This window comes from Aphidius gifuensis, linkage group LG1 (genome assembly GCF_014905175.1).
Source record: "Aphidius gifuensis isolate YNYX2018 linkage group LG1, ASM1490517v1, whole genome shotgun sequence".
NCBI lineage: Eukaryota > Metazoa > Arthropoda > Insecta > Hymenoptera > Braconidae > Aphidius > Aphidius gifuensis.
The window spans coordinates 25550381-25573176 of NC_057788.1; the positions used below are offsets into that span (position 1 = coordinate 25550381).

The 22796-nt window shown below is 23.6% G+C and overlaps 4 protein-coding genes across 12 annotated transcripts; 2 read left to right on the forward strand and 2 right to left on the reverse strand.

The window, feature by feature from the left end:
* Window positions 1-2769: 2769 nt before the first annotated feature.
* Window positions 2770-10159, reverse strand: LOC122856658 (protein ECT2). 6 transcript variants are annotated; one of them, XM_044158407.1, is made up of 12 exons: window positions 9733-10147; window positions 9287-9439; window positions 8446-8665; window positions 8225-8360; window positions 7790-8149; window positions 6509-6679; window positions 6177-6423; window positions 5818-5942; window positions 4739-5746; window positions 4572-4657; window positions 3877-4066; window positions 2770-3439 (listed from the first exon to the last, which is right to left on the reverse strand). In XM_044158407.1, the coding sequence occupies exons 2-12, from the start codon at window positions 9351-9353 to the stop codon at window positions 3311-3313; spliced, it is 2739 nt and encodes a 912-aa protein (XP_044014342.1). In that variant the 5' UTR covers window positions 9354-9439; window positions 9733-10147; the 3' UTR covers window positions 2770-3310. The 6 variants fall into 6 exon arrangements, with proteins under 6 accessions (XP_044014342.1, XP_044014350.1, XP_044014359.1 ...); XM_044158415.1 differs by having other exon boundaries at window positions 9611-10147; XM_044158424.1 differs by having other exon boundaries at window positions 5818-5933; window positions 9733-10146.
* Window positions 10160-11297: 1138 nt separating this feature from the next.
* Window positions 11298-16944, reverse strand: LOC122857107 (choline-phosphate cytidylyltransferase A-like). 3 transcript variants are annotated; one of them, XM_044159119.1, is made up of 10 exons: window positions 16724-16896; window positions 15210-15677; window positions 14537-14686; window positions 14305-14413; window positions 14102-14218; window positions 13887-14038; window positions 13540-13761; window positions 13283-13450; window positions 12747-12871; window positions 11298-12644 (listed from the first exon to the last, which is right to left on the reverse strand). In XM_044159119.1, exons 3-10 carry the CDS (start codon window positions 14654-14656, stop codon window positions 12533-12535), a joined length of 1125 nt encoding a protein of 374 aa, XP_044015054.1. In that variant the 5' UTR covers window positions 14657-14686; window positions 15210-15677; window positions 16724-16896; the 3' UTR covers window positions 11298-12532. The 3 variants fall into 3 exon arrangements, with proteins under 3 accessions (XP_044015054.1, XP_044015045.1, XP_044015036.1); XM_044159110.1 differs by lacking the exon at window positions 15210-15677 and having other exon boundaries at window positions 16882-16944; XM_044159101.1 differs by lacking the exon at window positions 16724-16896 and having other exon boundaries at window positions 14912-15677.
* A 98-nt stretch (window positions 16945-17042) lies between these two features.
* LOC122857300 (surfeit locus protein 4 homolog) lies at window positions 17043-18811 on the forward strand. Its single transcript, XM_044159406.1, has 3 exons — window positions 17043-17153; window positions 17854-18528; window positions 18605-18811. The coding sequence occupies exons 1-3, from the start codon at window positions 17103-17105 to the stop codon at window positions 18689-18691; spliced, it is 813 nt and encodes a 270-aa protein (XP_044015341.1). The 5' UTR covers window positions 17043-17102; the 3' UTR covers window positions 18692-18811.
* A 630-nt stretch (window positions 18812-19441) lies between these two features.
* LOC122856765 (rab-like protein 6) lies at window positions 19442-22770 on the forward strand. Of its 2 annotated transcripts, none has more exons than XM_044158592.1 (5): window positions 19442-19538; window positions 19854-20007; window positions 20101-20585; window positions 20675-21958; window positions 22046-22368. In XM_044158592.1, the coding sequence occupies exons 2-5, from the start codon at window positions 19887-19889 to the stop codon at window positions 22247-22249; spliced, it is 2094 nt and encodes a 697-aa protein (XP_044014527.1). In that variant the 5' UTR covers window positions 19442-19538; window positions 19854-19886; the 3' UTR covers window positions 22250-22368. The 2 variants fall into 2 exon arrangements, with proteins under 2 accessions (XP_044014527.1, XP_044014517.1); XM_044158582.1 differs by having other exon boundaries at window positions 19458-19636; window positions 22046-22770.
* The last annotated feature ends 26 nt before the right edge of the window (window positions 22771-22796 follow it).

Genomic DNA, 22796 nt, shown 5'->3' on the forward strand with positions numbered 1-22796 from the left:
AATTCAACTTGCCATGTAAATATATGGTGGGACATTTCAAAATTGTCATTCTACTGCTGCGTCTCAGCTTGTCAACATTCATTCAACTTCATTGGCTTCACTCACTCCAAATTTATATGAGCCTGGCTATCAAGGATTTCGCTTGATTGGCTTTGCATCAGCATTCACAATTAACGCAAGATATAACTCAAAGTTCACTCAAGTTTCTGCCAGAGTCAAACAGCTATCACTACTGATCCAAATTGGCACGATTAGTGGCATCAAATGATGATTGGGATTAAGATATCAAGCTGTTGAGTCTCATTGTTTACCAAATGGCTTTAATGTACCCGTCTATTCCGGTCGTATTGTGCAGTCCAGTCTTTTCCTGTTGAATCTATGCAAATACGTGAGTCTTTTTCCTTTTCTTGATTGCTTATATTATTATTATTATTACTTCCATTATTTAAATCATGTTTATAAAATTAATTATTTTTTATTTTTTCTTTGCTTTATTTTTTATTTAGTTGTCAGTTAAAAAGTGTCTCAATATTAGATTCTGTTCATAAAATCCTGCTTGTAAAATCATTGAAAGAAATCGCCCGAAAACATTTGGAAATCCTGTCTATATAATTTGCTGAGTCATTGCTGTGAAGGTGAGTACCCTCTGAAAAAAAGAGTACCAATTAAAATCTACTCCGAAAATCACGCGTTGAAACTACACGGTACCGCGTAGCTTCAAATCTGTCTATCGATCTATCGATACAATTCGAACACCTTTTTCAGAATCGATCGCTACGATATTTTTTTTTCGTTTTCAGAGTTATCGAATTATCGAACGAATATATTATTGTGCATTATTTAATTTATCGTCAAACACACACGTTCAATAACGATTTTTTGCAAGTTTTTTTCTTTTTATTTTTTTCGTATTTATTTATAATTGAAATACTTATTATGCAACTGTTCACCTGTCTAAAAAAAATAAATATTAAAAACAACAAAGAAAAAAAAACGAAAGATTTGAAAAGCACATAGTTTTCATTCCAGTATTGGGGTTTTCATGTACGAGGGTAAAAATCCCCCAACCCCTTATGAAAATCAATGTGAGCAAATCCTACTATTCATTCCAATAACATAGTACACATACGCATTTATTTCTCGGGACCATTCAATTTCATTCATGATCAAAATTCTTGTCTTTTACCTCGCGACCCTGCAATTTTCACCCTCATTCTCTCAGCTCTCATTCATTTTTATTATTTCTTTCTATTTTTTCATTAACTCGGTCACTGAATTTACCAAATAGCCAGACAAATAGTTTTATTGAATTTGTTTTTCTATATAAATTTTATTTCAATTAATTTTATCATATAAAATCAAGGCATTACAAACAAACCGACTCTGAAATCAAAAAAATAATTTTAAAGATCTTTTTTATTTAAAAAAAAAAAAATTATGTTTTTATTTATTTATATTTTACATAATAATAATAATAATAATAATAATAATTTTTATCATTTAAATAATTAAAACAGTACATTACATATCTTTTTATTTTTATTTTTTTTTGTGTTATCATTATCAAAATTTAATTGTCATTTTTTAAAAATTTAATTTTGAAGCTTTTTAAATTTCGTGTTTTATTTATAATTTTTTTTTTTATCATAATAAAAAATATATATTTAATTATTTTGATTTTTAATAACTACTTGACTTGGATAAACTTAATTCTATATTTACAATATTATTATTGAATAATCATACTATTTTGCATGAGATTTTTATTTTTTATCTTATTTTTAGCTAAAATATAAAGGATAAATGTGTTTTTAAAATTTCAATTTAAAAAGGATTATATTTTCTTTTTTTTTAATAAATTAAAAAAAAAAAAAAAGGTATTTCAAAAAACGTAGCTTGTAGAGTATTGAAGATTATGATTTAATTTACTTTTTGTTTTTTTTTTTTTTCTCTTGCACAAAGCTTTTAGAAAGAAGGGTTTTAGACCACATTTTTTATTTTTTTTATGTCTATTTTTTAAACTAAGAAATTAATGTCTTAATAGCAAAATAAATTTTTTTAAAAAAAAATTATTTTAATACGATTAAAGTTTCTTTGTTAAGCCTGAAATACAAAAGTTATCATCAAAATACTCCAAAAGATTTTTAATACTTTTTTTTTATAACTCGTAAATGTTACTTTTATTCAAGATGAATAAAACATACGAGGATAATACCAAAATGACTCATGCAAAAGTAATTTTTTTAACATTTTAATTTTATTTATTATTATTATTATTTTTTCCTTCTTAATTATCTGGCAAGTCAATTTGTGTGATTAATAAAAAATCACAATCAGTTATTATTCTTCCAGTCACATTATACTAATTAACGTCAATAAAATTTAATGGAAAAAAAATAAAATAAAAAATAATTTTAAACGATAAATAAGATTGAAATTATTGAATTCTTTTTTTTTTTTTTTTTTTTTATATATAAATTATTATTTAATACAATACTTGTAATTATAACTTGATTTTACAATTATTATTTTTTTTGTTTTTTCTTTTATTTGTTTTTTTTTTTTTTTGTCGTAAAAATTAATATTTAAAAATTATTTTTTTATAATTTTTCTATAAACTAAAAAATATTTTTTATATTTTAAGCGTTATTTTTATCCTTAATCACCTCCTCGGAAAAGTTTCTATAGAAATAAAATTTAAAGAAAATAAAAGTTTTTGAAAATGGTTTCTTTTTTTTAAATGAGTCAATGAAGCAAATTTTTTTTTTAATCACGCAGTTATTATATAAATCAAAGATAATTATGATTTTGTTTTTTTAGTTGCACATATGGTTGCAGTCTCGTTAGCTTATTTTTAGCATCATAATCTATGAATTATTACGAAGAAAAAAGAAAAAAAAATATATTTGTATATATGATTACACATATAAGGCACTAAGTGTATATATATATTTTTTTTTTTTTTTGTTTTTCGAGTTTAGATTATTTTGTAAATAATAATTTAGACGATACATGCGATCGTTGAAACCTCACATGTAAGACAATAACAATAAAATATAATTAAAAAAAAAAAAAAAAAAAAAAAATTCGTAAGCCAAGACGTAAATTGATTATACGTTTGTTTTTATCAGCACAAATCAACGCAATAAAAAAAGTATTGTGTTTATTTGTTTTTTTTTTTTTTGTCAAAATTTGCCAGATAATATTTTTTTTTTATCTTTCTTTTTAAAACAAGCCAAGTCAGGTTAAATGAGTTGATGATTTATCCTGGTGACAACTTGCAATGAAATAAAAAAGAGTCATTATAAATTTATAACCTTCGTAATGAGGCCATACTGAGAGTACCACATTTAGCCTTCCTCGTTGGTTGAACTGACATTGGTGCAACCAAGACGTTATCTCGTGATGACGGTGAATCCGTTTCTCCTTTTGCTAATTCCTGTATAAACGAATTAACAGTCAAATAAAATTATCATAAATATAAAGATGAAATTATTTATTCTTTAATTTAACACAAAAATTATGCAAATGAAAAAGATAAAAAATAATAAGAAGAAAGATAAATACTCACGTGTTTCTTGACGATATTTTTCCTCAAACTATTTTCAGCATGACAATGAAGAGGATGATATCGTCAAATTAATTTATATTAATTAAATATTTAAAGCAGAAGAGTAGAAAAAAATAATTAAATGTCTAGGATTTATTAGCAACAAGTGAGAAGCTATAAAATTATTAGAAAGAAATTATAAGGAAAGAAACTAAAATGAGAAAGAGATAGATTTTTTTTTTTTTTTTTGTATCAGGAAATAAACACAACTAAATAAATTATTTATAAAAAAACATTTATAAGAGAGTAAGAAAGTATTAACTAACGTTCATATTGTTGCAACTTGCCAATCGCATTCCAGCAAGTCCACTAATTGGTGTCAAACTTGTCGAGTGTGATAAACTTGTTGTTGAACCAAATGGAGACATCATTGTCGACATTGCTCTTTTTAATTTACTCGGTGTTTTGTTGATACTCAATGCTCTGGTAAGATTTTTTTTAGTTTTTGTAGCAAATCTTTATGAAATAAAAAAAAAAAAAAAGAAAATTAATATATAAACAACCGGTCAATTAATTTCATTAATACAAATGTCATAGCTGTTTAACTTTTCAATGAAAAAAAATAAAATATAGATTAAAAAGCAAAACAACTCTTGTAAATATTTTTTTAGCTGTGTATATTCGATTGTTGTTGTTGTTGTTTTTATATTAAAATCATGCTTTATAGGCTACAAATAAATTATTTTAATTAGATTATAAATGAGTTAATCAATAATAGATCAATCGGAACACATACGGATCCATATACTCCAGATAAAAATTATGAAATAGACTCCTGTAAAAAAATTTTAACATGATATTTTCTATTATTATTTTTTCGTATTCAATACGAAAAATAAAGTCAACATTTGCCATGTAAAATTTTAACTCGAACCGAATTTTCATCTTCTTATCTTAGTGACACATTGATACATATTTTTTTCTTAAAATTAAATTTTTATAAAATTATTTTGATACTCACTTAAATGCTTTACCAAGTGTCCCCGTTGCAACTTCACTTGTGTCAATTTTTAAATCACTTGAATGTAATGAAATTAAAAATATATCCTGTTGTAAAAAAAATATAAATAAATACTTGATAATTATTTAAAATTATTAAATTAATATATATAAAAAAAAAAAACTTACTGCGTCAGCTATGCAAATTGTATTTGCCATTTGTCGGCACAAAGATTTAAGAAAATTTGTTTTATTACTTCTTTCATCAGTCATTGCAAATGAAAATAATTTTTCTTTAATTTCCTGATTACTTCTAACTTTCAAAGCAAAAACATTTGAACATCCTTCAGTTTCTTGTATATCAAAAACTTTTTTAACATCTCTCAATGATAACATTTCAACATGTCTATAAAGTTTTTCTTGATTATGTTTTGTCATTGTATTTGAGCCATTGACAATATTTGTACCATTCATCATATTTGGACTTTTAAGTGAATTAAATTTTGATTTTTTTTTACATATTTCTAATGTATCAGAAAATAAAAATAATGTTAAATGAGTACCACGTCCACTCAAGTCTTTATTTAAATCTATAACTTCATATTTATCAATAAATGAACGATGTGATGATACTAAATATGCTGGACAATTATCAATATCATTAAATATACAAAATATTGATACTTGTTCTTCAGTTTTTCTTTTATCTTCATCAACATGTGATGTTGCTTTTTTTAATCCTTCAATTGCTAATTTAAGTGAGCTATGATCAGGATTATTAATATCAGTATGACGATGTATTTCTTCAAGTAATAATATTGTTGATCCTAATCTTTGAAATGGACGCAATAATAATTCATGTAATGGTTGTCTTTGACTTTGTGGTTTTGATTGACATATTTTTAAAAATGCATGAAATCTTGGTCTTTCTGCATCTAATTTTTTTAATGTTTCATATGCATTTGATAAAAAATTTATATACGGTGGATATACTTTAACTAATCCAGGTAAATGTGATAAATATATTGCTCCAATACTTGTATCATCTTTCCAATTTGTACAATGATGTTTAAATTCTTCCAACATTTTTTTATGAGTATCATGAATTATTGATACATTACCAAATATTAATTTACGTTCTGTTGCATTTATCAATTCACCTGGTGTATCAATTAAATCATCCAATTGTTTTTGAAACTATAAAATATAATAATCAAATTTAATTATTATTCAATAAATTTAAAATACTTGATAAATTATTTCATTACCGTTATTATTGCATTGAGAATTTCAACATAATTTTTTTCCGTATTAAGAAGTTCTAAGAAAACTGGATATCGTCGAGGCTTGTCTTTTTTTGGTCCAGTATTTGCAGCTTCAACTTCTGGAATATCTGTTTATATTAGAAAAAAATTCATTTCATTTTTAATTTTTACTCTTCCTTCACGTATGTTCCAAGTTATAATTGTTTAGTCAAAAATAAACAAAAGCTCAATTAACATTAAAAATAAGCTTTTTTAATTTTTAATTAATTTGTTTTTTTTTTTGCAAATTAATTGTGTAATTTATCAGGACCATAAGCAGAAGGAAGAACATTTACATTGTTAATTATTGTTTAAAGTCTTACCGTCAAGCGCATGTTTGTCTGGACTTGCAGTAGCATCCAAGAAACTTCCACTAACACTTAGAAATCCAGCATCACTTATACTTGATCTTCTTTTATAAACAGTTGGTGATTCAGCATTTTGAATTAAACTAACAATATTTTCTGGAAAACGTTTACGTTTTCTTTTTGTTGATGCTGATGTTGGTGTTGATGTTTGTTGGCTATCTCTTCTTGCAAATGCACTAGGTGACATAACTGATTCCAAATTCTAAAAATCAATAAAAAAAACTCTCAATTATATTCGATAAAATCAATTAGACAATTTAAACAAATATATTATGTTTTAAACTTACAATTTTGTAATCTCTTTCATGAGCAATATCTTGGTTTTGTACAGATGTCCAAAACCATTCAGCCTTAACAATTTGTGCACGTCTTCGACAACTTGATGCCACTGAATCACCCTTAACAACATCCATTTTTCCCAATTCTTGTAGTATATTTGAATTAGATTCATCAACAACCTTTAAAAAATAAATAATAAATAATCAATATATATTTTAAATACTGTCACTTATCACCAACAACAATCACAATGTAGACGATCACATTTTTTTATCCTGGACCACATGCCTTTAAAAATTATAAATTTACAAAAAAAAATAAAAATAAAAAATCAGCTGGACACATTAAATAAACAAAACCCCTTTAACGAAGAAAAAAAAAAAAAAAAAATCACCATCTGAGATTGTTTATAATCCTCGTCTGTTTCTTGCCACGTTGTATTCATCGAATTAACAATAAATTTATGATCCTCATGAAAACTATCATTATCTAATGTTATATTTGATAAATTTGATTTTGTAATTATCGATGAATTATTATTTAATTTAAATGAATCATTAATACCACTTAAAATTGAATTGAATGATTTTGATAATTTTTTTGGTAAACATTGATATTTATGCAAAGTTATTGGTGATTTATTTGGTAAAAATAAACACTCATTGTTATTATTAAATGATGATAAATCAGATTGTGAATAATATTCATTTTTTTTAAATTGATTTAATTTAATTGTCTTTGATTTTTTCCATTTAATATAACAACGAGGTTTTGCAATTTTATTCGTACTCAATAATGATAATTTATTCTTTGACATGTCAGAACAATTTAAATTATTGACATTTGATTTTTTCTTTAAATTATTTGATATTGGTGTTGAATTATTATATGAAGATTCATTAGTAAAATCCATACATATTGCTGAATCTTTACTTGAACTTTCAAAGCTGTCAATGGTTGTTGATATACCTGGCAATGTTTTGTCAATAAAACTATCATTTATATTAACTTTATAATTATTTTTTAGAAATATTAAAATATTACTATTATTAGAAAATTTCATAATTTTAAAATCATATTTATTTTTTAATTTTTCAAGTAATTCATGAGGATGTAAACAGCATTGTTTGCCACAATTAAGCTCGTCAATGGCCTGGTTGTTATTCTCTAAATGATTAATCTAAAGAAATTTAGAAATAATTTAGAAAAAAAAATAAACAAAAAACTACAATATAATTTATTTAGATAGCATAGAATTAATAAATAAAAATGGAAAAAAAACAACTTACAACATGTGTACACTCTGGGCCATTAATATCAATTGGAGTACCACCTTGTTGCTCAAGTACTTCAACCATATGAATTTTTTCCTCTTCAGGAAAACCAAAAAAGCATATTTTTGAATTAAAAAATAGTGGTAATTTATTACGAGAAGTAATTGCTTCATTGTCTCCAAATATTATTGGATTATCACGTTCTTCCCACAATTGATCAATCCAATTTTTTGACATTATTGATAATTTAAATATAAGAGCATATTTATATTTGTCATCGCTAGCATAACAATTTGCAATTAAATGTGTAACTCGTTCACTCATTTCATTTTTAATGCTTCCTCCCATACCATGAATTTTATGGACCAATGATGACTAAATAAAATAAAACAATTAACAGTTAAATTAAATATTAAATTAATTGTTTTTAATATTTAAAATTTAATTTACCAATTCAGATTTATTTCTAAAACCTGTAAATACAATAACTTTTCCAAGCAATGATATTGAATACATTGGCCGGTGTATTCGTGGAAGTGCATCTCCTCTATTTGCTAATTGTAATAGAGCAGTTGGTCCAAGTATTCTATTAATTATATAAATTAATTTACAATTATTTATATATCAAAAACAAGGCCATGTATTTTGGTTTTTAAATTAAAAAAATTTACCTGTGAGATTTTTTTGGAAGTGCTTCATAAACACTTCCATCGAATGATTGTAGTACAAAATATGTACAATATACTTTGTCATCACCACTGTATTCAATACCAGTATCAGATGTTAATACAGGTACTCCAAATTTTTGTGCAGCAGCACTAATTAATGAATTATTTCTAATATCGCCAATTAAACATATACGATTTTTACGTGGTTGATCTGATTGTAATACTGTAAAATTAATTATTAATCAAAATTATTTTTAAATCAAAACTCAATGTATTAACAAAATTAGTAATTAAAACATTCAAAAAAAAAAAAAAAAAAACTTTAAAAAATCCTCAAGTTTATTTTTTTTCTTCTTTATATTCTGACGCAATTATTTTATTTTTTTTTTTTTGATTATTTATTTTCAATTTGAATATGTCAAGGACACGTGTGTGAATTTTATTATGAAAAAAATATACATGTCAATTTAGGAATAATAATTTTTAAGGTTTATTTATTTATTATGATTATTGTACACAGTTCAAGGTCGTAAAATAAAAATATATTTGTCTTAATTGATGAACAGGATAAATATAGAATTTTTTTTTCTAAATTTATTAATTGATAACACGATAAACGTCATGATCATTATGAAAATAAATAATACAGTTTAAAATTAATCTCAGAAAATGATATTTAATTTTAATTTATTATTTTCATAATGTTAATAAATTATCAAAAAAAAAAAAAAAAAAACCTTTTATATCAATACTGATATGTCAAAATAATAATAATCATAAAAATGCTTGTAAATTATAATTATCATTTTTTTTTTTGTTTTTGCAATGAAAAAAAATAAATTACCTTCACTCTTTGCTGGCTCTTCACTATTTATATCGGTGATACTGCATTGAACGCTTTGCTCTTCCATTTTGGTTGTTTTTTAATTTACTTATTTATTTATTTTTTCTTATTATTGTTACAACATCGAAATGTATATGTATTTAACATACGTTCCTGCCACAGAGTAATGAAAATAATTATAATTAAAACAAATGATATAAATATATATATCTATGTATATATATATATTTAAATAAATAATTAACAAATGGTCAACATCGTGGGAAACTCAACGGTTACATATATGTATTTACTAATACAAAATATACAAACACACACACTCACTCATAACTATTGGGATTTATTTTCGCAAAAGTTTCACCAAAATTAAACTCGTTAAAATATAAAATGTATACTCATTTATTTAAATGATTAATTTATTTTTGTTAATGATTTTACACTCTTACCCACTTATTGACCTTCATTAATTAATATATTATTAATACTATGCATTGTTTTAAAATTGTTTATCTAACGGTCATCAAACAGGAAAACCGCAAGAATTTGTTGATTGTATATTGTCGTCATACACATATGAAAACACACACAACAAATACACTGACACAAACACAGTAATATTATTATTATTGGTTTATTTTTTAATAAACTTTTCTTTTTTTTTTTTTTATTTATTATCTCTTTGTCTTTGAGATGCACAAAAATACACACTGATAAATTTAATCTTTGTCTTGATTTTTACAGAGATCACAAATTATTTTACTTTTTTTTTTTTTATTTATTTATTGGTCTTGTCAATTGTGGCAGGAGGGAAGAGTCAAGAGAGGTGATTGTTTTTTTTTTCTTTTTTTTTTTATAAAAAAAATTCAGTTCTTGTTTGAGGGAAAAAAAGAGAGACGCAATGAGTCATGAACACGCAGGCCAACTGAAAAATCATACAATAAATTTTCAGGGCTGCCATATAATTTTATTTTTTTTTTTTGTTTGTTTTTAATTTTGTCTCTGTCTGTTGGGTGGGTTTAAATAATATATGAGAGAGAAACAAAATAGTGGCGATTAAACGCCATCTGTGTAACGCTTTTAATGTTGATTAATTTTTTGATGATGGCCGCTGTCTCTGTTGGTATCGTTATTGTTTTCTAAACATTTCTAATATTTAAATATATATATTCTTCATTGTATATTTTAGTAAATTTTAATCCTTGTTTACTTTTTGTTGATGTAAAAAAATCAAAATATCAAACGCTAAAGTTGACACAAATAGTGCATTTCCTTCTCTTTAGCTTATTAAATTGAATATAGCTCCCAGATATTTTTTTTGACAATCCTTTTTATTTTTTTGGATATATATATATTGTGAATAATTTTATCACAATCATTTTAATCAATGGAGTTTTAAATGTCATGGCAAATAATTTTAGATAGAAATAATTAAAAATTTAAAACTAAATTTTATAATTCGTATTTATTTTCATTAAAGTTCAGAAACACATATTCATTATTATCATTTTGACTTAATAATTTTTCTGTTTCAAATTGATTTTTTTTTTCTTATAAAGTTTAAAGTACAATAATAAATAATAAAACAATCTATTTACAATATTTCATATCTCCAGTTTTGTTTTTTTTTTGTCAATAGTATCAATCACGGTTTAAATTTTTATTACATCAAATTATTATTATTATTATTTCTAACAGGCATTTACATAAATTATTTTTCAAAATAAAATAATAATTTTATTATTATTATTATTATTATCATTTGATTTTACAATCACCAAGCTTTGCAACAATTTATATTTCAAAAAACCATGGGCAAATTTTTTTTTTTTTTTTTGTAATTTTATAGTTTTAAAAAAAAATCAAGTGATGTTGAATATAAATTCCTTTTATAAATATAATATAATTAATTAAAGTTTTTTTTTTTTTTATTTTTCCTTTTTTTTTTTCATAGAAAAAAATAAATTGCAATAATTTGCAATATTTTTTTTTCTGTATAAAAATTTATTATCTATTTTTTTTTTTTTTTTTACTAGTTCATTTATTTTTTTTCTTCTATGTTATCAATTTTATGAAAAATAGGCACCATTGGTCAATTGTGTAGCTCGCCGAGACCGTTGCAGTTCATTACAATTTTTTAAATTATTTTTTATTCACGTAGAAACATCAACAAATTGACCACAACAACAACAAAAAAAAAACAGCGAAAAATAGCATTATAAAATTATCTATCTTTTTTTTTTTTACATTTCGTCAGTTGACTCACACACATGTGACAAAACATTAAGTATAATCAGGCAAATAATTATTTAGTTATTATTATAAAAAGTCACGTGAAAAAAAAAACAGAGAATTTATAAAATAATGATATGAAATTATTCATTGAAATAATAAATAAATAAATAAATAAATAATGTCGAATTTGAGTTATTAATTTATGTTTTTTTTTCTAAATAAATAAATAATTTCATATCATTGTCATTTTAAGTGTTCCCTATATAATTCATCATGAATATTTTTTTTATATTTTTTTTTGTAAGAGATAATTAATACTTTAGAGAATTTTTTTTTCTGCAAATTAATCTATTGGGAACATGTCAATTCGATGATATAAATATCGAACGACTAACACCAGTTTTGTATTTTTACTATTTTAAATTATTTAATCTATCAGATCCCAACAGTTTTTTTTTTTTTTCATTTTTTTTTTATATATATTTCTTTCTTTTTTTGTCATAAAAAATCATAAACGACTAGTTTGCAAATATTTTTCCTTTTAATATGAAAAATTTTTTTTAATTATAATTATTATCAAAGAGATTACTTTTTATTGTTATTTTTATTCAACATCGTAAAAGTTTATTGGTTTTCCTTTTCTAAAACAGTTTTCACTAAAAATCTTTTTTTAAAAAAAATATTCTATAAATATATATATAAAAAAAAAAAAAAATAATCGCAGCTATATTTTTCTATTTGCTCACCTGTATAATCTTTTTTTTAAAAATCTCTTCTCTCTATCCGACAAAATGTTATTTAAAAAATAAAATTTAAAAAAAAAAAAATAATAATGCGAACCAAACTGACGCAAAACTTATCAAATAAAATGAGATAATTCATGAAAAAAAAAAAATAATAATAACAAATAATTGATTGAATAAAATCCAAGATAATGAAAGATTTTTACGAGGACGGTTGTTTATACTTTTTTTTTTTTTTTTTTAAATCTCCTTTTAATGATTTGTGAAATTTTCATTTATTTTTTTCATGATGAATAAACTCATCATCATCACTATAATCATCACTGAGATATTGTTTTGTTGTTTGTGGTAGCTCATATCTTCCATTTTTTTTTGGCGGCGGTCTATAAATGATAAAAATTAAAATCAATAATGAATCATCGACATTATTATTGCTTTTTTTGTTTTTATGATATGAATGATATTTAATGGACTTTTGTATTAACCTTGCGTGATCATCATCATTAATACTACTCGTACTGCTACCACTTGGACTACCAGCACGTTTTGGACTTCCAGGTGGTGATAAGGCTTGCATTAATCTACCTTTACTCTCATTCCACATTGTTGACTGCAATATAAAATCATTTAAATTATTCAACATGCAAGATATTAAATCTCTTTTAAATTACCAAAATTTATTTTTATATTTCAATTTGTCTTGATTCTTCAATAATCTTGATAAATTTATTTTCAAATAAAAATAATATAAGTTTTAAAGTTTTCAAAAAATATATATGCTATTTATTTTTTTTTTTTAGATTAAAAATTGTTAGTATAATTTCAAAATGAGTATTATCATTATTATTGTAAAAATAATAATATAAATATTTAAAAATTTATAAAAATAATAATAATAAATAAATAATTTGTTTTTCTTTTTTTGGTCAATTTTTTTTTTCTTTCTTGAGTGGATTTTTTATAGATAATATTTCCAAATAGATACTAAAATGATTATTATGAGTACATGGATCCCGCTTACCAACCGTCCTTCTCTACCAAATAACAATAGAAAAGCATCAATAAAGTCTCTCGATTTTTCTTCCCATTTTGAAATCATATCAACTCGTTTTTCTTCAATATTTTCAAAAACACGTTTGCCTTTATCCTTAAGATCATCAAATTTATTTTGTAATCGAAATTTCTTTTCCTAAAATTAAAGAATAAAAAAAAAAAAACAAATATTGATTACTTAAACCATTGATAAATTAATATTTAATTTATTAGTAATTAACTTACATTTAAAAATGAGACATTTAAATCTTTTGCACTGTATCCTCGTGCTAAATTTCTTCTAACATATACATCATAGTCTTTGACAATTCTAGCAACAATTTCAGACGTTGATACACCAACAGTTCTTTGTGTTGATACAAACATGCCTTTTTGTTTTATAAAAGCATACACATCTTCGGCATCATCAGACTCATATGGTATATCATCATGAGCCACGAAATCAATCTAAAAAATCAATATTAACAGCTATTGATTTATTCAAAAAAAAAAAAGCTAAATCATCTAACACAATAAATAATTTACATAAAAAATTATCATCTAGATTTTTTTATAATTTAAATTTCATTTACCTTGTGTTTTGTTAAATATTCTTCATCGAGTTCCCACGGTGCATTTTGAACGACTTCATCAACATAACGACAGTGTCGAACAGCATCATAACGTTCATGATCATACATAACAGTTCGACCTTTTTTCTGATGAGTTAACTCATCACTACACACTTGAAAATAAAAATTAAATCATTTAGTAAATATAAATTTTTATTATCTATTTTATAATTTACCTCCAACAATTAAATATACATTTGGAAATATATTTTTAGCTTGCATAAGCTGTTTTGCATGGCCTTGATGAAATAAATCATAAATTCCATCAGCGTAAACTCTAACCCTTCTTGGGGCTGTAATAAATAATATAAAATAATCAAAGTTCATGATTTTTATAAATTATGATAATATATATTTTATTTTTTTTTTAATTATTGACCTTTGCCACTTTTAGCCATTTTGAGTGTGATCTTAGTGTTGTAGTCACACATTTCTCGTTCAATCATTGCTTCACCTTCATCACTAAATGGAGCTTGATTACATATTGACTGTAATTTTAAAATATTAGTTTTTCATATTTATCGATTATTAGCTCATTATCATTCTCATTACCAAGAAGAAATAATAAATTTAACAATTAATTAAGTTTTATAAATATGAATAAAACTTACTGGGTATATTGGTGAATTTTCTCTTTGAATTGGCGATTCATCACCATTTTTATCCATATTGTCCTTATGATTATTTAATTTTTCGGCAATAATTTTTTCTGCGTCTACTTCTTCCATCATGACTAGTTTTATTTTTTTTTAAATTGTGCTCTATTAAGGAAAAATAAAAAAAATTAGTAACATTTTCTTGATACTTATACATAAATTATTTACAAAAATTAAATAAATATCTCTCTTCCTTTTTTATTTATTCATATCAATATGATTAATGTCAAAAATAAAATATTACATTTATAAAATAACAATATTTTTTTAATGGAAAATTTGACAAATAGGAAGATATTTTGATAAATTTATCATGAAAAAAAAACTGACCTTTAAAATGCACTTGAATAAATTCAGAATGTCAATGAGAGATTTGAATTAAAATATAAATAATATATAATAATTTAAAATAAATAATAATTATTCATCTGTCAATAAAAATAAATAGATAAATTCACACAATAAAATAAATAAATTCACACAAAACTATGATGTATATTTTGGAGAAAAAAAAAACGAATGAATAAAATAAATGAAAAATAACAATAATAATTGATATTAAAGAGAGATATTGACAAATAAAAAGAGAGAGAATTAGAAAATGGAAAAAAAAAAGAAAATGTCATACACAAACGTCAAAATCAGATGATAATTGAATGTGGTACGATTAAAATTGACGACAATGACACGCCTGTTTGTATGCCAAAAACAATTGTTTTAAATGCCCAGTGCCACATGCCCCCAGGCGTATTATCCCCTTTATTTCTAAATAATTGAAAAATAAAATACTCCAAAATTTTAATAATATAAATTTTCCCAAAAACACTTGATTCTATTATTTGTAAATTAATAATTTTATTTTTTCTTCAATTTTAATTCTTAGGTTTAAATTAAAAATAAATATTTAAATAATCCGGTAGTTAATTAAATTACGATTGGCACAAATTTTTTTTTTTTCCTTTATTTTATTATTATAACATATAGTTTTTTTTATTACAATCGTCACTCTAATCACTCCACCCGACGTGAAATCACGGTCGTGACTGCGCGCCACACTCAGGTTAACGCGTCAAATTCTCAGGGCCGTACTCATCTTCTACATACCAAGATAGATATAAAAAAAAAATTTATCTCTTAGATTTTTTTCGAAATGCTATTTTAATACCGTTTATTGGCCTTGTCTCACTTTTCCCGCCAATATAAATTAATAATATTTTAAGAATTATTAAAATTGAATTAAATGCTAAGTTTAAATATACTTTTCTTATTTTTTTATTGAGAAAATAATAATTTTTTGTATGAAAACTTCATCGGGTCATCAGCACTCGTCTCGCGCTAATTCATGCCTGATGATGATGACATAATTGAACATCGGGTGATCCACTACGTCATGGGATTCACCACCGGTTTTTTTTTTTATTCTACTATTCAATCTTTTATTATCATTTTTTTTTTTTTTTTTTTTATCTACACAATTTGCAAAGACGCAGTATAACTATTATCAAGCCAATAAAAAATAGCATACAATTAAAATATATCTAGCTTGTTATTATCTAGTTTCATAATATTTCATAAACACTATATATCGCTTGAAAAACAATAAATTAAAAACAAAATAATATTTAAAAAATTAAAAGAAAAACCATTATCAATTATTGAATTTGATATTTTTATTTAACTCTTTGTTTAATAAATTAATAATCGAAAATGAGTCATCAAGACCTTGACAACAATCATTAGACAAGAAAAAAGACTTTTTTTTAATAAAAAAAAAAATAAAAATAAATTTAAAATTAACAAATATAGGTATATTTATTTTTATTTAAAAAATGTATAAAAATAATTTATTTAATTTTCATTCATTTATTTATTAACCCGTTTAATTATTTTTAATGATGATTGATTTAATATTATAACAAATGATTAGATATTTTTAAATATACAGCTATTTTCGCGGTTGACCACGTAAACCGGAAATGACATAGTAATTCATTGCGCGTAGCCCGAAACTCCACATCATTCCGTTGTTGATGATGATGACACATTGAATGTGTGTGTGTGTGTGTGTATTCCAAAAAAAAAAAACATATAATAAAAATAATAATAATAAATAAAAATTTTTGTTCACGTGTAGGTTTGTACAATTAAATATTTTCGTTGACGTTTGCGAAACACACGGATATATTTTCGACTCAACACTCAATAAGAAAAAAAAAAAAAGTTTCTCTTCAAGATCACAAACACAGTCGTAAAATTATTATATATTGAAAAAAAAAACATTTTTTATATACGTAACTTACAATCACTTTTGACTTGTATTGGTAAAAATTCCCCACCTAAGTGTCGTTGTGTTGTGTCCCGGCGTTTAGTATTGGTGAGAGAAAAAAAAAAAAAAAAAAAAACAAAAAGAGAGAGGGAAAAAATTGTTGAAAGAGAGTAAACCCAGACACACGACGTGTGGATGGCCACCGTAGTGTATTATTTTTTTTTTTAATAAAGTTTTTTTAAATAATAAAGCACGATGGTGATTCAGCACAAGGTTCTCTTGAAAGCTGAAGAAATTGCCGATCAGGTAAGTTTAATTAAACAATAACAAATACTTTTATGTTAATTAATTTAGATTGTTTAATATGAAAATAATAATTGATTGGCTATTTTAATTTTTGGAGTATTACTTTCACCGGCATTGAAAAATATAAAAAAATAAAATTTAGTCCATTATATCCTAAGGGACACACAGGTGTGCTACTGTCATGTCAACGTCATCACCATCAACCATCTGGTTAATTTCAATTTCAATGCAAAGTCCATTTTATTCTATTCTCATTATCAACAATTATTTATATACCCAAATTTTATTTTATTTATTTTCTTTTTTCTAGAACAATGTACAATTATATTCAAAAAAAAAAAAAAAAGTTATTTTAGGTTATCTGTATATTATTTTTCCATATTTAAAATAAAAATATACATTTATTTTTTATTATTTATATAATTATATATTTTTATAAATATCTATTTTGATAATTACATTGCTTCAAGCGATTACAATTATTATTTTTTTTATATATATAAACTTGACCTACTTATTTTTATATAATAAATAAAATTAAAATATTTAAAATCTCATTGTTAATATATTTAAAAAAAAAAAAATAATATTTAAGAAAATTTATTTTAATAATCAATTGATTAATTTTTTTAAAATATTTATATTGTTTTTTCAAATAAAATAAGTATTGTTTATTAACTTTTTTGTATTTTGTTTTTAGGTAATTCGCAATGGCAAACATGTTTTGCCAACAATGGCAAGAGTTTGTTTAATAGCAACATTTTTGGAAGATGGTTTACGTATGTGGTTTCAATGGAATGAACAACGTGAATATATGAATATGTCATGGGGTTGTGGAACAGTTTTAGCAACAACATTTGTATTGATAAATTTATTTGGTCAACTTGGTGGTTGTGTTATGGTTATTGGACGTTTTAAAGTACCATATGCATGTGGTATACTATTTTTTATAGTTGTATTACAAACATTTGCATACAGTATATTATGGGATATGCAATTTTTATTTCGTAACTTAGCACTTATTGGTGCATTATTATTAGTACTTGCTGAATCACGTGTTGAAGGAAGATCATTATTTGCTGGTGTACCAACACTTGGTGATAATAAACCAAAAAATTATTTACAACTTGCTGGTAGAGTATTACTTGCATTTATGTTTATAACATTGATAAGATTTGAAATATCATTTTTACAAATATTACAAGATATACTTGGTAGTATACTTATGGTACTTGTTACTATTGGATATAAAACAAAATTAAGTGCATTGTTACTTGTATTATTGTTGAGTGCATTAAATATTTATCACAATGCATGGTGGAGTATTCCTGATCACAAACCACTAAGAGATTTTCTCAAATATGACTTTTTCCAGGTAAATTATTATTCATTTATTCACATAATTTATTTTTATTTATAATAATAAATATTAATTATTTTATTTTTTTCAGACACTCTCTGTTATTGGTGGATTATTGATGATTGTTTCACTTGGTCCTGGTGGAGTATCGATGGATGAACACAAGAAAAAATGGTAGAAAATAATAAAGCATACATTTTTTTTTTCTAAATTCTATCGAACAATTTTCTACTTCATCAATATGTTGTTTTAAATATATATCTCCATTATTGTGCTTCCGGATTTTTTTTAAAAAACTCAAAAAAAAAAAAAAACAAGGAGATTAATAAATTGAAAATAAAAAAAATACAAGAAATCATTTTTCTATCATTAATTTTTTAATTAAATCAAAATAATTAGAAAACAAAAATTTTTAACTCTGTCTATTTGCAAATTATTTATATTTTGTTTCTTCAGGATTATTATTGTATTTAAAATTAAGTTTTTTTTTTCTTTTTTTTTTTTTTTTGATAAATGTTTAAATGATTCAAAAAATGAATTAAATTTTCTAAAAAAATTAAATAACATAAAGACTTATTTATACAATTGTAATCAATGGCTTTGTACATATGGTGGTAAAAAAAAAAAATAAATAAAAACTAAAATATATGTCAATGATGTTGTATTTCTTAATTTGATTGTATTGTAATCATAGTTTTATCTGATAAATTTTTTCGTTTTTTTCTCTGGTTATTTTTACGTCTACGTGGCATTGGTTTTTTTTCGTCATCATCATATTGATAAGACATACTACAAGATTATGTTAATAATATTTTTTCAAGTATGTAATTTGATTATTTTAAAAAAAAAAGAAATAAGAGAAAGAAAGAAATGTAGCGATTGTGGCGCCGACTCTAGGATTATTATTTTTTTTTTTTCTCCTCTTATTATTAAAACCCCCTCTTACCCCTTTCCTAGAGGAGAGGTTGTTCATCCGTCAAAAATCAGAAGAACAGCTGTTTTTTTTTATTTTTTTCTTTTTTCATGTAATTAATAGTCCATGTAATTTAATCAATTGTTAATTTGATATCATGTCATCTAAAGTGACACATTGTTCACCTTGCCAACAATAATAAATTGAGAGGTAAATTTTATTAACAAATATAAAAAAAAAAAAAAACATTATCGACGTGCTTCGAAGTTGACACCTGTCAACTTGAAGCTTTGTATTATTTTTCAATTATATTGATTATATATTAATTTTAATAATTATATACTGTTAAATGACTCGTTTAAAAAATCTCATTTAACAAAATTATTAATTAAAATTAACCTTAAATTATTTATATATTTTGTCAAAGGTAAATAGTGTGTGAAAAAAAAAGAAAAGAAAAATGTTTTCGGCATTTAAAAGATTAACCAGTAAGCAAGATGGTACATCATCACCAAGACCAGCACATCAATCAATGCCGACAAATTTACAAAGAAAATTTGCAAAAGGAGTACAATATAATAGTAAGTAAAAGATAACACAAAAAAAAAAAAAAATAGTTACATTATTATACTTGTTTTAATTATACCTAATAATTGAATTATTATTTTTTTCAGTGAAAATAATTTTAAAGGGTGATAGAAATGTTGGTAAATCATGTTTATATCATCGTCTTCAGGGACAAAAATTTGTTGAAGAATATATACCAACTGAAGAAATACAAGTTGCAAGTATACAATGGAATTATAAAGCAACTGATGATGTTGTTAAAGTTGAAGTATGGGATGTTGTTGATCGTGGACGAAGACGTAAAAAAGTTGATGGTTTAAAAATGGATAATGGTATTATTGATGGTATCATTGAAGAACCAGCACTTGATGCTGAATTTCTTGATGTTTATAAAGGTACAAATGGTGTTATTGTTATGTTTGATATAACAAAAACATGGACATTTGATTATATACAACGTGAATTACCTAAAATACCAATTAATATACCAGTTATTGTTTTGGGTAATCATTGTGATATGTCACATCACAGAACGATTAATCCTGATAAAGTTTTATATTTTATTGAATCATTAACTGATAGAACTGCACCAGTAAGTTATTATTTAATTAATATTTTTGTTTTACTTAATAATCTTCAATGTTTGAATTGTAAAATAATATTTTTTTTTTATTTAAACAGACTAGATATGCTGAATCATCAATGCGTAATGGATTTGGTTTAAAACTTTTGCATAAATTTTTTAATTTACCATTTTTACAATTACAACGTGAAACATTATTAAAACAACTTGATACAAATGAAGAAGAAACACAATTAACAAGCCAAGAACTTGATTTATTTCAAGAAAGTGAAGATGCTGATTATGATAAATTTATTGATAATTTAGTACACAGAAGACGTGTTATTGCTGATTCAACATCATCAACAATTCTAGTCCCAAATGTAACATCTTCATTAAGTACACATCATGTTTCATCAACAAATTTAAATAATTATGGTCAAACTGAATTAAAAAAATCATTATCTGGACCAATTGGTGGTGGTACACCAATTCCAGTAAAACAATTTGAATCAAAAAATTTTTTTAAAAAAGAACCATCAGTTATTAAGGAATCAATTAATAATTTTGATAAAACTATTAAAAATTCAACAAGTCAACCAAATTTAAAGACAGATAATGTTAATGAAAATGATGAAGGTGATGATAATAATATTACAATTGATACTAGTGAAAAAGATAATCAACAAAAAAAAATTGTTAAAAAACTTTTTACAACAAAAAAAGATGATAAACAACAGTTGAATTTAAATAATGAAATAAAAATAAAATCACCATTAGCTAGTGTTGAAGATTTTGTTCCAGATGATTGTATGCTTGATAGATCATTTTTAGATGATAATCAAGTATCACCAAAAAAAAATAATAGTCAAAATAATGGTGGTGGTGGTGATAGTGAAAGTGATAATGATACTGGTAATCCACTTGTTGCTGGTTATGAAGATGATCTTTCATCGAGTGATGAAACTACTAAAAATATAACAGAAGAACCAAAATTATCAGAAAATCCACTTTGTAAATTAAAAAATAAAAAATATGATGATAATAAACAACAAATAAGTGAATTTAATAAAAGAGATTCAATATCATCGAGTGAACATGAATTACGTCTATCAACAAATGGTGATTTTGTTATTCAAAGTGATCAACATGATGGCAGCTCTGATAATTTTGATGGATGGTCTGGTAGAGATTCAAAATGGCGGCAAAGTCCAGAAGGTGGTGAAGATGTTTGTAGTACTGGTACGAGAAAAGATAAACTTGAATTATCTGATAAAAGTTTAGATGTCAGTGTAACTAGTTCAAATGTTCATCTTGAACTTTTGGATAGTTCTAGTATACGTCAAGTTAATTCAAATTCAAGTAGTCCAGTTTTAAAAGAAAAGAAAAAACACAGAGACAAGGTAATCAATAATACAACAAATAAAAAAAAAAAAAAAATGTATTCTTGATTTTTTGATTTATATATATTGATTAATTTTAATTTTCAGGGAGACGACAAAGACAAACGAAAAAAGAAAAAAAATAAAGACAAAGATAAAGATAAAGATAAAAGTGATAAAAATGATAAACGAAAAAAAAAAACAAGTAATCGAACGAAAAATGATGAAGAACGTCGTCGTGATGAATTGGAAGAATTTTTAAATGGTCCATCAACAAGACCACCAATTGACATGGCTTATGAAGCTATTTAATAAATTTCACTTCATAATTAATACTTCTCATTGCTTACTATATATATAACTAATTAATTAATTAATCTATAAAACAGTACTTCCGCTTTCAAAATTTAAAATAAAAAACCAAACAAAGAAGAATTTAATTATCTAATTAAAAAAAAATATATATATAGTCTAATGAGCAGTAGATGGCATTTAAAATTATCATCATGATTGAACATTGTTGAACATAATAATTTCAAGTTTAATATTCATTCATTTTTTTTTATATTTTTTTATTATTATTTTATTTACCAGTGAGTCAAGACTTGATAACTGCTCTCTTGCATTTTTTAAATTATTTTTTGAAATTAAAAGCATAAATATATATAATCGAGCGTGTTTAGATAAACATTTATTTATAATATTAAAAAAAAAAAATACAATATAAATTAACTCAGTAAAATGAAAAAAAAAAAAAAACACCTATTTTATAAAGAAAAAAAATATAAAATTTCAAATAAAATTGTTATTTTGTGTGAGAATAATAAAATGGAGTATATAAATTAAATTTTCTCGATAT

Coding starts and splice junctions, on each gene's coding strand:
- LOC122856658 (XM_044158407.1), bottom strand. CDS start 9,353: ATGGAAGAGCAAAGCGTTCAATGCAGTATCACCGATATAAATAGTGAA. Junction 8,150..8,224: donor TTAGAAATAAATCTGAATTG/GTAAATTAAATT, acceptor TATTTTATTTAG/TCATCATTGGTCCATAAAAT. Junction 4,658..4,738: donor CAATTTGCATAGCTGACGCA/GTAAGTTTTTTT, acceptor TTTTTACAACAG/GATATATTTTTAATTTCATT.
- LOC122856765 (XM_044158592.1), top strand. CDS start 19,887: ATGTTTTCGGCATTTAAAAGATTAACCAGTAAGCAAGATGGTACATCA. Junction 20,586..20,674: donor TAACTGATAGAACTGCACCA/GTAAGTTATTAT, acceptor TTATTTAAACAG/ACTAGATATGCTGAATCATC. Junction 21,959..22,045: donor AGAAAAAACACAGAGACAAG/GTAATCAATAAT, acceptor TTTAATTTTCAG/GGAGACGACAAAGACAAACG.
- LOC122857107 (XM_044159110.1), bottom strand. CDS start 14,656: ATGATGGAAGAAGTAGACGCAGAAAAAATTATTGCCGAAAAATTAAAT. Junction 14,039..14,101: donor TGTATATTTAATTGTTGGAG/GTAAATTATAAA, acceptor TTTATTTTCAAG/TGTGTAGTGATGAGTTAACT. Junction 13,762..13,886: donor AATATTTAACAAAACACAAG/GTAAATGAAATT, acceptor TTGATTTTTTAG/ATTGATTTCGTGGCTCATGA.
- LOC122857300 (XM_044159406.1), top strand. CDS start 17,103: ATGGTGATTCAGCACAAGGTTCTCTTGAAAGCTGAAGAAATTGCCGAT. Junction 17,154..17,853: donor CTGAAGAAATTGCCGATCAG/GTAAGTTTAATT, acceptor TTTTGTTTTTAG/GTAATTCGCAATGGCAAACA. Junction 18,529..18,604: donor TCAAATATGACTTTTTCCAG/GTAAATTATTAT, acceptor TATTTTTTTCAG/ACACTCTCTGTTATTGGTGG.